The sequence below is a fragment of the Taudactylus pleione genome, unplaced genomic scaffold (assembly GCF_031769625.1).
Source record: "Taudactylus pleione unplaced genomic scaffold, aTauple2 ptg000004l, whole genome shotgun sequence".
NCBI lineage: Eukaryota > Metazoa > Chordata > Amphibia > Anura > Myobatrachidae > Taudactylus > Taudactylus pleione.
This window is the reverse complement of record NW_028284407.1, coordinates 5555729-5572715: the sequence shown is the minus strand read 5'-3', so window position 1 is coordinate 5572715 and position 16987 is coordinate 5555729. Positions and strand designations below refer to the sequence as shown.

Here is a 16987-nt window from a genome sequence, read left to right as displayed (position 1 = left end):
ATGAAAATAAAATAAAGAAAAATACTGGTTATTTTGTTGTTGATTGAACAAGGCATAAAAAGCTGTCAAAAAAAGCATATCCAGAGTTATTGTAGCCAGTAAGAGATACAAATTGTGATTGTGTATACAGAAGGCTGATACAAATTGGTATCTTAAGAGTGGTTTCCCCGGAGATTCTATTCAGGAAATGATAAATGTGTAACAGTTCTCCTTTAATGTTTTTATTAAGAAGGACCCAACATGATGGTGTGTTAAAGATGTTAAATAGGCAGTCTATAGTGAGCCACAAGAGAATCCAGGGGGTAAATTTACTAAAGTGAGAGTTTTTAGAAGTGAGTTTTAAAAGTGATGCTGCCCATAGCAACCAATCAGATTCTAGCTATTATCTTCTAAAAGGTGCTAGTTAAATGTTAAGTACAGTAGAATCTGATTGGATGCTATGGGCAACATCACTTTTAAAACTCACTTCTAAAAACTCTCACTTTAGTAAATTTACCCCTATGTCTCTATATCAACTGCTGTATGTGCAAATCCCGTACACCTGTATGAACGCAATAGCATGGAAGCACTGTCAGTGAATCATCACTGGTATCTCGTTTACATTGCTGTACCTTATAGCAATCGGGACACTGCAGGAAAGGGCGGCTCTGTTTGGATGTAATGCCTCGCGGCTCGCTTCTCAGAAGGTGGAGCAGCGTGGATGGTGCACCGGATGGGGAGCTGCAGACAGCAGTCAAAGAAGCCGGCACTATTCACAGTGAATTCCCGGCTGCAACAGGCTTGCGGCTGGTGTAGGGTGAATGGACCCGTTTAGCAGAAAGTCGGGTAGTGTTCAGTATAGGGTAACTGAACCCAAGGTGGATACCGCCATAGCCTTTTTCAAGCTGGATTGCTCACCTCCAACTTTCCAAAAATTTAAGTAACATCAAAGCAGAGGTGATTGGTGATTCTGTTTGTGCGGTATTACATTAATCTGTAGAGGTTTATTTTAGTTTCAGGGTTCCATTAGTGTAGGGATTTTATTATAGCTCAGTTATACAGTTATTAATTCTTGGTTCTTACAGGCTATTGTGGCTTGCGGTGCATTACATAATTATCAGGGGTCCCCCTTGCAAGACTTTGGGATATCTGCTGACACCAAGGGCCTGTACTGAGTGGAATGCTGTAGCATCCGTGTGTGCATCCTTTGCTGGTATCACTTCTATGGCTATATGCAAATACTGCCACAAGCCCTTCTCTGGTGTACAAGCGTTCGTCTGAGTGTGCAATGATTGAGACGCCCACTTTGATTGTCTTGAGACAATCAAACACCGATTGGTGCAGATTCTCCATCAAAGTATGGCCTCCAATGAGAGCAATTATACGTCTGAGTTCAGCGACACTCCTGCTACACTCCCATAACTTTCCCATAAAACGGACCCTCCTTCTGTCCACTTAGCCACCACCCTGTTACCTCCCACTCACCTGCCCTGGAAAGTCCAATACATTTTAAAGTCATTTCCAGGAAAGTGTGTCTCAACTGCGACACTGCTCAAATTAGAGCCCTGAGCGAAAAGTTTTTTGGCGCCCCCCTTAATACAAAAAAAAAAGTAAATACTGTGTTTTGTGTGCACCTTACCTATATGGTGGTTTCTCTGCAACGGGGGAACCTCTGAAGAAATGACTCATCCCTGGGCAGACCGTGTCTTCAGTCAGTATTCACTATTTATGTAGGAGATCACATGGCTCGGAAGATGCCTGTTTGTGTAGGAATATAACCAATGCCAGCATCATACAACAGAGGTTTAACCATACTTGTGTCCCCTTTGTCACCTCCTGCCTCATGTCCCCTCCAACCTCCTGCCCCCCTGTGTATCTCCAGTCTCCTGCTCTGTGTCCCTCCAGCCTCTTGCCCCCTGTGTCTCTCCATCCTCCTGGCCCCTGGCACTCCAGACTCCTGCCCCCTCTCACTCCAGCCTCCTGTCCCATCACTCCAGCCTCCTGCCCCCTGTCACTCCAGCCTCCTGTCCCATCACTCCAGTCTCCTGTCTTTCCAGCCTCTTGCCCCCGTCACTCCAGGTTCATATCTTTCAAGCCTCCTGCCCCATCACTCCAGCCTCATGTCATTCCAGCCTCTTGCCCCATGTCTCTCCAGCCTCCTGCCCCATGACTCTCAAGCCTCCTGCCCCCTGTCACTCCAGTGTTCCACCTCCTGTCAATCCAGCCTCCTGTGTCACTTCAAGAGTCACCCCCTCTCTGGCCCCCTTCAACTTACCTTCTTCTTTGTCAGCCTACTGCATGCCCCTCTTCGCGCTCCTCTTCCACAGTGGTGCAGCGTGGAGGAAAGATGCTGTGGTGCGCCACGCATATGCAGAAGACACAAGTTGGAGTCATGCCTCCATGACCCTGCCAGCCCGCCCCTAGAGCCGCCTCTGTCTGTGCACACGGACTCTGGATGCATGCGCAGTGGGACTTAGATGCACGCATTGTCGAAAATAATCGCTCAACTGCACCTGGCATTGGCATTGCATGCATATCAAAATCAGGCCCCAAGTGTGTTTGCCTTCAATTCAGATGCATCTGTTACTTAAATCCTAGAAATACAAAAATTAAAGAATAAATAAAAAAAAAATATACCCCACATTTCACTTAATATTAAATAATAATGAGTGATAATAGTAAAATTAGCAAATAGACTTTTCATTGGTAAAGAAAATGGTGAACAGTATAATAAAATAATAAATACTGGATATTTACTATAGCTGTCTTTGCTTGGCATGCTCATTGCCTTCTAGAATCATTTTTAAATAAATGTAATTACTTTAAAAAGAGGAAAAGATAATGTTAATCTGACTTGCACAAAACTTACATTTTTTTTATTTTAAAACGGAATATTTCATTATTTGTTTTGGTTTTGCGTATTTACTTTTAAGTACGTAGGATGATTTTTGTAGCTAGTTTACCTACCATTTGTGTTTATTGCTTTGTTTCTTTTATACGCTGAAGAAAATGGCAGCAAATACCTTGAAGGTTGATGGGGACTGCAGCTGACAGCTCTATGGCTCTTTCAAGTCCCCGTTGTCCATTTAAATTTTAATGTTTCTCTCATTTGTTCCTCAGTGTGAATTAACAACCTTACTAGTATGTTGGGTTCCCGATTTGAAGTGAAGACTTAAAATTAATTCAATAGCCCAGATTTACAGCGATTCTATATTTCACAAGGCAGAATCAATAATGGGACTGAAGTGAGAAAGATAAAAATTTATGGTATCTTGCAATTTAATGGTTGAAAAGATGCAATTGAAGAGATCATAAATTGTGAAGGAGTTTATGCTCGGTTGCTCCTGATTCAGTGCTTGCTGTTAGGACCTGATTTGTGACTATTCACGAGGTGTGATTAATGGTGTGATCGATTCTTGCTTCAGTGCAGTAAAGCAGTTGTAATGCTCCTCATTAGAATAAATAAAATAAATTGACTGAAGCTTTATAAAAACTGTGTAACATTTAAAGTCTAAAATGTCAATTTTTTTTTTCCTTGTTACAATTTAGCTTTTCTCCAGGCAGCTTCCACCTACGTGCTATCATTCATTGTCATTCCGTGAGGGTATTATAGAAACCCATGTGGGTTTGGGTTAGTTTTATGCAAAGCTTACTGAAGAGGAAATAGAGAGAGTTAAATGGGTACTGACTGAAATCACACTAATATGACATATGACTGGAAGATATTTCTTCTGCTTATTAACCCTTTGGCTGAACTGTGTCATTGCTTAGCAATACAACCAAGGGCTGGCTGGCAGTATTGTAATAAGAGTAAATGACTTTTACTGGCCATTGTATAGATTCATTAAACTGTACCAATACACAGTCTAGACAGCCGGGGTCCGAGCTGCCACTAGGTGAAACTATGCTGTCACCTAGAGCTCCAGGGTCCAGATAGTGTCTAAAACACTGGCACATAAAGACACCCATTCAGGGGGAGATGTATCAAGGCTTGGAGATGGATAAAGTGGAGGTTGCCCAAAACAACCAATCAGCATCTAACTGTCATTTATCCAGCCCAGTATTTCAAATGACAGTTAGAAGCTGAATAGTTGCTTTGAGCAACTACTTAACTTTGTCTCTTTCTAAGGCTTGATACGTCTCCCATCAGTATCTTACTTGTGTGGGAGTTTAGTTGGAATGTCATAACCAAATGACACACTCCCAAGAATAGAAGAGGTCATCTCACCCCTGTTTACACTAAGAAGTGAGGGACTGAGCAACGTGTCTCCCGCTGCTGGAGGCAAATGACGGGGACTAGCTAGGGCACAAGCATCAGACCTGCAGGCAGCCATTATTGTGTGGAACCAACATTCCCGAGAATGATTTTTGCTGCTTTGCAGCGCTGGGCCCCCGGCAGAGCAGGACTCCGGAGAGGTAAGTATAACTATATGTTGGTACACGATGTGAAGTGTGGGCCATCCTAGACCCAGGGGACCGTGTGCACCGCACACCCTGCACCCATTATAGATAAACCATTGTATGTGACATGCTTGGTGATCAGTGGAGCGCCCAACCAACTTTTCTATAATTTACTGTATGTATGAGGAGGGGACACTTCATATATGGTAGAGGCAGCTAAGATTTTAACACACTATGCGGTCTATTTACTAAGCAGTATTAGGAGACAGAGTGAAAGGAGATAAGGTACCAGCCAATCAGCTCCCAACTGTCATTTTTCAAACACAGCCTGTGACATGGCAGTTAGGAGCTGATTGGCTGGTACCTTATGACCGTTCACTTTATTGCCTAACACTGCTTAGTCAATAGACCGCTATACCTATTGAGCGCTGTTCCATATCTGTATTTGCTAGCAAGGAGGAATCCCTTCATTTGCAGTAGAGTAGCAATATGTAGTATATGAAATTCCAGGTCACCATATGAGCACAAAGAATAGCATATTCCGGTATAGGTTATCATCATACCACCCAACATTGTGTGTATGAGGATTGCTACAGAAGGCATGGCAATGTCATTGCTGCTTAATGCCCACATCACAGAGGCCGTGTGGACTCCAGGGGCATGCACTATGCTGCCCCTTACCCACCTACAATCCCCTCCAATGTCCTTTCCAATAAATAATGTTTCATAATGTTTTACATAATAAAATGTGTTTAAATATAGAGCATTTGGGACACACAAAAGCTCATCTATGAACTATAAAAGTGTAAGACCACAGTAATCCCACACACAAGATTGATTTATTTTCATGTACCTGTTATTTTTCTTCGCTATCTGCCTACAAATTATTATCTGTTTTTCAAAATCTCTTTTCTTGCAAACAAAAATGACTGCCAGACATAGGCTCAATCAGTCTGCTACACAGACACGAGCTTTCAGCTCTCAGTTTGTCATCTAATGGCAGTGGGGGGAGAAGGAGGTGGATGGAAAGGGGATGTCACAGTGCAGACAGAGCTTAGGGCGCATATGCCATGTGACTGTGGTTGCTATGGTAATCCAGAATAATAAATCAATAGCAGCCTGAAGAAAACAAAAACAAGAGAAAATGATAAATACCAACTTTCTTCTTATAACATGCTGCGCAATTTCCGCAATTGCACCATGTTTGCACAGGCCATGATGACAGTGACTGCAATGATTGAAAGATTCACACTGACCATTGGGAAGAGAAAGGAGTTTCTTGCTAATATTTCTTGCAAATCTTAGACATGGCCTAGTTTTGCACTGAAGTGCTGAAAGAAGATTTAATTTTGCAGGAGATAAAGAGGCAGAGAAGGTGTATTTATAGGGTTGTTCCGTGACTATGGGATGACAAATATGCTTAGTGGAAATGTATGCACAGACAGAGAAACATTGTAGGACCAGAGAATTAGTGGTTTGTTAATGAACCTTACTATTTTATATGCAATAGGCGTTTTAGGTTGTCGTGCTAATTGCCAAAAGTTTGATCCAAATGGAATTTTGGTTCCTGAATATTGTTATATTGATGCTCCTGGCACTATATAAACATTCTACAAACATTGGCCCTGATTCAGAGCCGGACGCTCTGACCAGAGCGCTCGCTCTGAATCAGGGCCCACCTCCATTAATATGGAGCGTCCTCCTGGACGCTCGTATAGCTGTGGGTCACCACCAACAGCATATACGAGCGTGCAGGATGATGGTCGCGATGGTCTTGACCATCGCGACCATCGAAACTGCGAGCAAAAGCCTGCGGTTGAGTTTTTCAACCGCAAGGCCAGGAGTGATTTTGGCTCTATCAGAGCCAAAATCACTCCCATTGACATCACTAGTGATGTCAGTGGGGCCAGCTTCAGACGGTAGGCGTTCCCTTGGGAACGCCTCAGTCTGGCAGGCACGCCCCCGGCACGCCCACCAAAGGGGGCGTGCTGTCAGTCAACATCGACAGCACGCCCCCTTTGATGAGACACTCCGAGCGAAGGAAAGTCCTTCGCTCGTCGCGTCTCGCGCATGCGCACGACGGAGCTCCCTCCGTCGTGCGCAAGCGCAGTGCGGACCATCGACCCACTTGCGAGCGGACAGCCGCTCGTGAGTAGGTCTGAATGAGGGCCATAGTATGCCTATAGGGCCTGATTCAGCAGTGAACACAAGTTCACTGCTGATCGCAGATTCCCGATTATCGGTAATCTGCGAGTGCGCAGGACCCATTCTGCGAGTGTGCAGAATGGGTCCTCCGTAGGCGCACACAAACCCTTGAATGCCTCTGCCTGATTGACAGGCAGAGGCATTTAAGGGCAGTGCGTGGTCGGGGTCGGCCACCGTTCCCGGAAACGGGGTCGTGTATGCCCCTTTTTCCGGGAGTGGCTAGCCCAGGTTCTGCGTTAATCAATGGAGTGCCCTGGGCTTGCAAGCCGCCCAGCCTGAGTAAGCCGAGGCTTGCTCAGCTGGCCGAAGGCCCGGTCCTGTCCACCATCGCAACCATCGATCACCAATGGTCGCGATGGTGATCCCAGCCTGCGACCTCCGTCGCAGTGCTGGGATCGCAAATGCAGCAGGGGGTGTCATACACCTCATACACCTGTCATACACCTCCTGCTGCATTTGCATAATTGCAAGGATCGTAATAGCAGAGCTGCCTGCATGCAGCTTTGCAATTGCGATCCAACCTGAATCAGGGCCTGAGGGCCTGATTCAGACACGCTCGCAAGCGGGTCGATGGTGGCCCAGTGCACACGCGCTCCGGGACTAACTACAAAAGGGGCGGCTGTCGATGTTGATCGACAACTCGCCCCATTTTGTAGGCGTGGCCGGGGGAAGGCTTCACAAATGGAGGCATTCCCATGCGAACGCCTGCCGTTTGTGGGCGGCCCCACTGACATCACATTTGAGTCAGAAGCTCTCTGGGGCTTGCGGCCATGAGACCCTACCACAAGGGTCTCGTCGCAAGCTCGATGGTCGCGATGGTCTTGACCATCGCGACCATCATCATGGCCGCTCGCTATAGCTGTGGGTGGTCACCCACAGCTATGCGAGCGGCTAGGAGACCGCTCCTAAAAAAACCAGCGCCCGCCCTGATTCAGAGCGAGCGCTCGCTTTTTGCGAGCGCCTCTGAATCAGGCCCTGAGTTCCATAGCAGACTGTACCAAATACCATTCTCCATACACAACACTGTGGCACAAAACAGACTTCCTGCATATAATCATATTAGATGCCCCATAGCTCCATCACTGACACATCCTGCCAGTTACAATAAGTTGGAGACAAGATATCGTTTGCAGTGTGTAACATTCTTTTCAAAAATGCAGAATTTACAGCTATTCAAAGGGAACTCAAAAATATATGCAATGCATGTTTAGTGTAACAAGAACTTTTTCATATATCGTGGCAGCATCGTGGTGTAGTGGTTAACATTACTGCCTCATTGCACTGAAGTCCTGGGTTTGATACCCACCAAGGCTGTGTGAAGTTTGTATTTCCGCCTCCTGCGATTCCCCTGGCTGCTCTAGTTTCCTCCCACGATCCAAAAATATACAGGAAGGCTAATTAGATTCTGATAAAAAAATTCACCGTAGTGTATATTGCACAGCTGCAGGGAAGTGCAGGGAAGCGGCTGTACAATACCGTCCAATTAATATTCTAATGCAGCAGGAGGTGTCTGTATATAATAGACCCCTCCTGCATGCATCTGCGATCCGAGTACGGTGTCCGTAGATGCTGTCTCAGATCACCATCTCGATCATCGATTGCTGCCTTGGCCAGGCTGCTTAAGCTGAATTTTACTCAGCCTGGCCCGTCTCCTGGCCGCTTGTGAGGTCAGGAAATTAGTGCAGACTGTGGACTGTGACATGACCTCGTTCCGGGAACACAGCTCGGCACTGCCCGCTCCCCAGATGGCAGCAGCCTGTCAATCAGGCTGCAGCTCTGAGGACACTGGACCCATTCTGCACATGCAGAGAGTGGGTCCTGCACATCTCGCAGTCGCCGCACCATCGGATATGTACATAAACCATCGGGTTTACATACATATCTGAATCAGACCCACCGTCATGTTCTCTTCTATTTCCAAACTTTTACAATCTACTGATGCCTAGAACTTCAGAAATCATAGACTTGTTCTCATGGCACGTGCACTTAAGTGTTTGAACGAGCACAACCCCTCTGTCCGCTCCTATCCTTATCAGCTACATTTTATCTATCTCCTGTACATCTTTCATCTGATATTCCTTGTCTAAATCACTCAACACACATTAGCTCGTTGCCCAGTTTATTAGGAATTGATCATGCGTTCATGCCTTCTTCCACTTCAAGAGTGCTTATAAGTATTAGGCCCTGTCGTAATCAAGTTGAACGTGATAATGAGAACGTGTTCACATTGTTAAAGTAAATGATCCAGTGCACTTAAAGTGAAGACACATTTGAACTACAATTTGTGGTCTTCCGCAGCAGTACTCAATAGTCTGGGAGGAATGTTTACGGCATAAAAACCCTTTAAGTTCCAGGTTTCAGCCTTGGGCATCATGGTTAGGTTCACTGCTTAAATTTCATTTGTGGCACCCACCACAATTATCCCCCTTCACAGATGCGATCTGTGTTATTTTGTTATAGGCTCTGCAGTATATTTGTATTGATACAATGGTAACAGTCTTCACAAAAATGGCTCACGTTCAGTACACACATGAGCACGATTTGGAATGTTCTCCTAGTGTATACAAGTGGTCATTTAAATCAAAGCTATGGTGATTTCTGTCACTCTCCCCTGGGAGGATTGCAGTGATTATATTTGTTCATATAGTTTGTTTATTTTTAAGCAAATGTCATATTGTAGCTGTGCCATCCTACTTGCCTACTTTAAAGGAGCGTCTGGGAGACTGACAAATTTGCCTGGAGTGTCCCTGACCCCCAGAAGAGTACTTGGGGCCTCATTTACTAACGAGTTTTATCACCAACACGAGTGATAAATGTCACTGTGTATGATAAATGGTGCTCCAGCCAATCACCTCCCAACTGTCATTTTTCTAACAGTTGATGGTTGGGAGGTGATTGGCTGGAGCACCATTTATCATACACAGTGACATTTATCACTCGTTTTGGTGATAAAACTCGTTAGTAAATGGGAGCCTTGGTCTTCCCGCATCCTGCCTATTGTCTAGTAAAGTCAGCAGTATGGACAGCACAATGGCCAGAATGGCGGGTCCAATATGACGTGGTTCTATGAGTAAGATGCCATTTTTGCCCCACCCCCTCTCAATCAATCCACAATTTGCGACATTACATTGCGAGGTGGTGGGGCATAAAGACATATAGCACCCGACACAGAACCCACCACCTGCAACCTGCATCTCTCCTCTGGGCATCTCCATTAAGTAACTCTGCACCTTGGTAAGACCATGCTGCACTGCAGGTGGGGCAGATGTAACGTGCAGAAAAATGTAGATTTGGGAGGGACGTGTCCAAACTCATCGGTAACATCAGCCGGTCATGCAGCATGTAAGACAAGTCTGACCAGCCACAAACACTGCAGCTCTCCTGACATGCAGAGAGCTCTCATTTTGGGAATGCAATCACAATGGCTAATTTATGCATGACCATGAAACGGTGGTCAAACGGTCATACACGCCTGTGTTTTTCTGACTACCCTCCCCCCCAAAAGCTAACGACCTGTCTCTTACTTTGCAAATGGATCCTCTATGCATACATAATCACTTAGCAATCGATGCGAGTGCACATTGCGGGCTTACACGCATGCGCAATGGCAAACAATCGCCCGTTCTGCGTAAATATCGCCATTGCGTCCGCTGATGAATCAGGCCCTCACATCTAAATCGCAGTGTAAAAATAAAGCTGCACAGCATTTATGGGCTACATGCAAAGCAGCCAGTATTTACCCTGCATTTAAAAATAATAAATGTATTTGCCCCTCTTGCATTTTAACATGGTTTGTTCCAAATACAAAGTTATACCCCTTTCAGACATACGACCCGGGAAATTTCCTGCTCAGACCCGGGTATTTCTCTTGTGGAAATTCCCGGGTATTTGGTCAAGACCCCCCTTTCACACTACAACGTCTACCCGGGAAATTCCCGGGTAGATCCCTTTCAGACAAGAGCAGGGTTTTTCAGAGTTTTACACAGAAAATCACAGTTTTGTCATTTTAAGTGGACGTTATGCTGGCACACATTAATGAGGTCATGCAAAGGTGGGGATTTGGTATAAGGGGACTGGGAGGGGCACCTATAAGGCATTGCTGTATTTCCAAGCATCTGTGTAGCATGGAGACCTTCTATTGTCTGGTGGATTTGGTGTGCTACACAGCAACTGAGGCATGGCTGAAGCTGCTCACACTGTTCATAATCGTACAGTGTGAGATCCTGAGGAGAAGAAAGCATTTTGTGGTGGAGAAGGCGTCCAAGCGCCGACATTGCCTACGCCGAAGGAGAGCCTTGGTAATGTCCAGCATCTCATCCATATTGAGAGTGACCGGAGGGTCATCTCGCACAATATGGTCTCGAGATCGACAACATGGAGAGGCTTTCTGGGCTACGGTTCAGGGGTTTACAGAGAACCAATGGATTGCAAATTTTAGGATGTCGCAAGGCACCTTTAATTACATCCTGGAACTCCTGACCCCATCACTTACCAGGCACACTACTCGATGGAGACAGCCCATTGCCCCGAGCAGGAGACTTGCAATCGTCTTGTGGTGGTATGCTACCCCTGGCGAGTACCGCACAATATCCTGCTTGTTTGGTGTAGGCATCTCTACGGTTTGTGTTTTGGTGCGTGAAGTGACCCAGGCCATCCTGGATACCTTGTACCACCGGTTTATTGCCCTACCCCATGGGCAACAACTGGATGAGACAGTGTCCGGGTTTTTTGCGCCGCGGTTACCCACAGTGTGCTGGGGCAATTGATGGCACCCACATCCCCATAATTTCTCCCACAGACAGCCCAGCAGACTACTATAACAAAGGGATGGCATTCCATCATTCTGCAAGCCGTCGTTGACCATCGGTATTGGTAAGCCACATTTATTACTTTTAATTAGATATATATTGTGACCTGCATGCAAAGTAAAGTATCTAAAATGTTGTGTGTTTAAAAAGTTTATATGTATAGTTGTAACCGGATCTTATATACGTTTTCTATCAGAAATAAATAAATGTATATATTGTAGTGTATTTAAAAGTTAGGGGTATATTTAATAAAGTGAGGGTTATTTGAAGTGGAGATGTTGGGCCTAGCAACCAATCAGATTCTACTTCACATGGTCTATATGTCTAGTTTTAACTGGATATTATCTTGCTCTCACAGCTTCACTGATGTTTTCATTGGCTGGCCTGGTCGTGCTCATGATGCTCGTGTTCTGGCCAATTCTGATCTCTACAAGATTGCGGAGGAGAGGCAGAATGGTTGGCTGTTTCCTCGTGAGGTAACTATACACACATTTATGTCATGCTTTTTATTTCAAAACCTATATGCATTATCTTCCATACCAAACCACAACATGATTTTTGGGATGTCACCTGCAATTTGCTCTGATATACCGTATCTGCATACAACACTGTTACCTGTAAAGCCTTTAATAATAACTGTAATATTTGTTTCCATTTGCAGAAGTCCAAGCTTGTGGATGGAGTGGAGATACCAGTCCACATCATTGGGGATGCTGCGTATCCACTACGGAGGTGGTTGATGAAAGGGTACAGCCAACAGGTTGTGCTTTCGAACGAGCAGATCGCCTACACCCATACCCTCAGTTCAGCTAGAATGGTTGTTGAAAATGCATTCGGGAGACTGAAGGGATGTTGGCGCTGCTTGTTAAAAAGAAACGATGGGGACATTCGGCTGATTACTGATGTTGTAGCGGCATGCTGTATCGTGCATAACATCTGTGAGATACAGCGAGAAGAATACCTGCCAGAGTGGGACATCGTGGAGGAGCCTGTTGGGCGTGATCCTTCTACCCTTTCATCAATCTCACTTGCTTATCGAACCAATGACATAGAATTGATTAGAACCACCATTTCAAAAAACATTAATTCTATGTTATTGTAATAAATACAAAAATAAAATTTTTGAATTGTTCAAAAAATCTTTTATTTTAATAAAGGCCTTTTGTTTAAGTTGCATACGAAGTTTGAAAGCATTTCCATATTTCTTACATAGGAAATAATGTTGCACAAAATACAACACAATTCAAAACCAAACAATAGTATAAAAATAAATAAAAGTGCACATTTACTTCAGAACCCAAAGTACTCCATATGTATGTATGGATTGATATTGTCGAAGCGTAGACAATGAGAACAATGTTAAGTGCGCATATAGGTGTGAGGCATTAAAACAAAAAAACGACAAGCAGTAACCATAACATTTTCAACATCATGATACGGATATGTCTAGTTAACATCGCTAGATACTGTATATTTGATTACCACAGTTAAATATTTCGGTAAACTGTAAACTCTGGGTTTTTGACAGGAGTAAGTTCCTGTGACAGAGTATTAGCTGGCAAAGTATCTTTAAATTGACCTTCGAGTACATTATCTAATGTATTATCTGTAAATGTTGAGGATGACTGAGGTGTTTGCGGATGCTTGGATATATGGGATGTAGTTTGGCCAAATGCTGGGGGGGACTTTAGTTGTTGCGCATACTGGGATGTTTTGCCAAATGCTGGGGGGGACTTTACTTGTTGCGCATACTGGGATGTTTTGCCATTTGCTCGGGGGGACTTTACTTGTTGCGCGTACTGGGATGTGTGCCCAAATGCTGGGGGGGGCTTTACTTGTTGCGCATACTGGGATGTGTGCCCAAATGCTGGGGGGGGCTTTGCTTGTTGTTGAGCATACTTGTATGTAGTTTGCCCAAATGCTGTGGGGAAATTAGCGTGCTGGTCATACTGCGATGTATGCTCAAATGAGGTGGGAGACTGAGGTTGTTCCACATACTGGGATGGTTCCCCAAATGAGTTTGGATAATTAGCTTGGTGCCCAAAATGGGTGGGTGGTGGAACATGTGTTGTTTTGTAGTGGATTGTGCTCAAGATTTGAGTAAAAAATTTGCAGTTATCGCGACTAAGCCTTTCCTGCATAGCCATCATTTCCTTTAGCAAATTACTCTGCATTTCTCTCTCATTGGCCATGAACCGCTGCAGTCTGGCATCCTCTTGTGTCTGCCATTCCGAATCTAGGTCGCGTAGTTGTTCACAAAGAATATTTGTCATGGCTTTGGTAGCAACATCAATTTAGCTCTTCTTCTTTTTACGTGTTGGCACTGTGAAAACTGAAAGTAAAAGAGAGAAAACATTGAGCAACACATGTAAAAAATATTTGAAATACAAAACAATAAATGGTCCCAATTCAAAAAGCAGCACGTCCCTTTGCATGCGGTGCCCATCCTCCACTACAAGATAAACGCAGAAACAATACGGTTTCTACTATATACTAGAAATTGAACTACAACATTACATAGATTAATGCAGCAGAACATAAGTTATTTGAATTAAACTTACGGTTACTGCGTAGGGTGGGCTTGTCTCCCTGGGTCTGTGGCTCAGACTCAGAATCTTGCCTTTGCATTGGAGAGATCACATCTGTGCCAGTGCTTGGTTCAATGATGATGGTATTAGATGAGTCCTCATCTGCGTCATCAAATACTACCTGCGATAATGCCGGGCTCGGCTGGCTGCTCTCAGGAGTTGTTGAAGGTGTGCATGTCGTTGTTGCAGACCGTGTGCCAGCATCACTTGAAGAAGATAGAGCAATGGGGTTGCATAGTGCTGTATGCCCAAAAGCGGAAGTGCATAAATCGTATAAGGCCCACTCCATCCTTCCCACACCACTGCGATTACGATTGTGGTCATGGACCTTTGTGTATTGTTTCTTTAGGCTCTTTAGCTTATTAGGGACTTGCTGCTGTGTCTTCACAATACCCCGGCTGGCCAGGATTTTGGCAATGTTGCAATAGATCATGGCATCCTTAACACATACTTGCCTACCCTCCCGATTTGGTCGGGAGCCTCCTGAAAATCGGGTGCCGCTCCCGACCTCCCGGGAAGGCAGGCAATTTTCCCGGCTGCCGCTCACCCCTCCTATCCCCCCCGCTATAACCCCTGTAACCCCCGCAGCGGGGGGGGCCGGTGACGCGATTCGCGTCATTTTGGCCCCGCCTCCAGCTGCACAATGCCTATTTTATCGGCATTGTGTAGTGGGGGCTGGGCCAAACTGACGCGATCGCGTGACTCTTCCCCCGGCCACTCCCCCTTGTCTCGGCCACGCCCACCCCGTCCTGCCGATCTGGCTGCTCCCTCCCGGAAGGAGCAGCCAGAATGTTGGCAGGTGTGCCTTAACAGTGCCTGTGATTTGAGTTTTTATTTCCTCCTCTCCCCTCACATGTAAGAGCTCACGGACCTCCTCATCCTTCCAATGTGCCATGATCACCAACCACCTGTACACAGAAAAAATAAAGATTACCGCACTAAAGAAAACCCAGAAAATGTAGATAATAAATTAACAAGCAAATTAATAAAAAATAAATCTCTTGTATGGTGTATTAATAATGTATTTCAGTATTTTAAAATGTATGTCATATATAATAATAGAAACAAGCTCTTTTAATAAGGTAATAAAACAGTAATGTTACACACCTGGCAGCACTCTCCAACCACCTACCTGGTACTGCACTCTCTCCTCTGTCACCTCGTAGTGTTGCGGGTCTCTCTGCAGCTGTTGTGGGACCTATATCCGCCTTGTAGCAGTGCACTGCTTTTTTAGTGCTATGTGTGCGTCTGTGGCGTCTGCCCTCCACTGTCCGGCTGCTGCTGATGATCTCATCAACAGGCAGCCGCGTCCAGGCCAATCAGGAGCTTTTTGGTGAAGCCCGGGAGTAAATTCCCAGGTAGCACCATTCACACAAGAGCAGGGTAATTTCCCGGGACTTAAGTCCCGGGAAAAACCCTGGTCGATTGCAGGGGCGGCTACCCGGGAACGTGTTCCCGGGTAGGTACCTTTCAGACAGACACGGCTACCCGGGAATTTGGCTGAGGCAGGCCAAATTCCCGGGAATCTCGAGATGTCTGAAAGGGGTATGACTTGCTTTTTTTTTTTTTTTCTTTGCTCCCACCACAGAATTAGTTCCTTGTTGTAATTTCCTGAATGATGTTCGGACTTATAGGAACTTTTTATGTGTATATAGTACCTCATCTAGAAAGTTTTAATAAATTCTCAGTGTTCTAATAGACTACACATCTCACAGTAGTCAACTAATGTATTGTTTCTGTCTTCATATATCCAGACAGTCTTAGTGCATACTGCCGAAACTGTATGCTTGAGGTACTTCCTGGATCTGCTGCTGGAGAAGGGAAAGCCGCTAATGCTCGTTGGCAATGCTGGTGTCGGTAAAACTGTCCTGGTGTCTGAAAAATTATCAAAATTGGCAGAAGAATACATGGTGGCCAAGGTGCCCTTTAACTACTATACCACATCTGCAATGCTGCAACGTAAGTCACACCGCTGGTATTAGTGCCAAACATTGGAACCTGTAACCAATATTGTGAGTAAAACTTAAAAAAAGAAAAAATAATAATTTGTATTTATTTTATAAAAAGAAATACAAAATTAGAGAAAATAAAAAAAGAAATAGATGCAAGATCCAATAATGACGGTCCATACAAAAAGGAAGATGGGTGTGGTACAGAAGATCAACAATGTCTAGATAGACACTTAATAGATCAACAACAGATGGTAGACAGACAATAGGTTGACTGGGACAAATGGTCGACACACATATGGTCAACAGTGCAAATGGTCGACATGTACAAAAGGATGATATGGACAAATGGTTGACACAAAAATGGTCGACACTTTTCTTTGTAATTTAAGCCCACTTTTCAGCTTAACCCTAACGCTTCCCCTAATGACTAACCCTAACCCTCCTCCCCAAACCTAACCATCCCCCTAGTACCTAACACTTACAGTCCCCTTCTGCAGCCTAACCCCCCAGCAAGTGCCTAACCCATGTTTGTGTGTCAACCATTTGTTCCTGTGGACCATTCGCACTGTTGACAATTTGTCAGTCGACCTTTTGAACCTGTTGACCATCTGGTGTCGACCTATCAAGTGTCTATCTAGACACTGTCAAACTTTAATCTGTATACTGTCAAATAATAAGGGACATAATACAATTTCTAAAGGGCCAATAAACCTTCTTGTTAAGCCTCTATACCAATCATTCCTGAGTATGAGGACTAGCATAACTGGATTCAAGCCACCTGTTCCATATGCAATGCATATTGGTAGCTGCTCAGTCACCTTAGTAATACCACTCAGGTGCATGAAAGGGAAGGGTTAGTCTATACAGGAAACAACAAAGGGCATCCCCCAGCACTGATATCAGCAATAAGATTTGAAAAACTACATGGTGGTAGATAATTTTAGTTGCATATATTTGCAAAAATATATGTAAGCCTCCAGGCCGCGTCACGGCATTTTTGATACTGGAGGTTTCTACTTCTAAGTCAAAGTCTGGGGCGCAGAACCCCAAAAAG

General features: G+C 44.7%; 1 protein-coding gene across 2 annotated transcripts in view; it reads left to right on the top strand.

Annotated features, from left to right (window-relative positions):
• Positions 1-16987, top strand: part of LOC148543364 (dynein axonemal heavy chain 11-like) — a 361950-nt gene that overhangs the window by 28872 nt on the left and 316091 nt on the right. For both annotated transcript variants that reach the window (XM_088472011.1, XM_088472001.1), the window contains exon 11: positions 15736-15940. In XM_088472011.1, coding sequence (XP_088328137.1) covers positions 15736-15940 — 205 coding nt within the window. The remainder of the gene's footprint in view (positions 1-15735; positions 15941-16987) is intronic.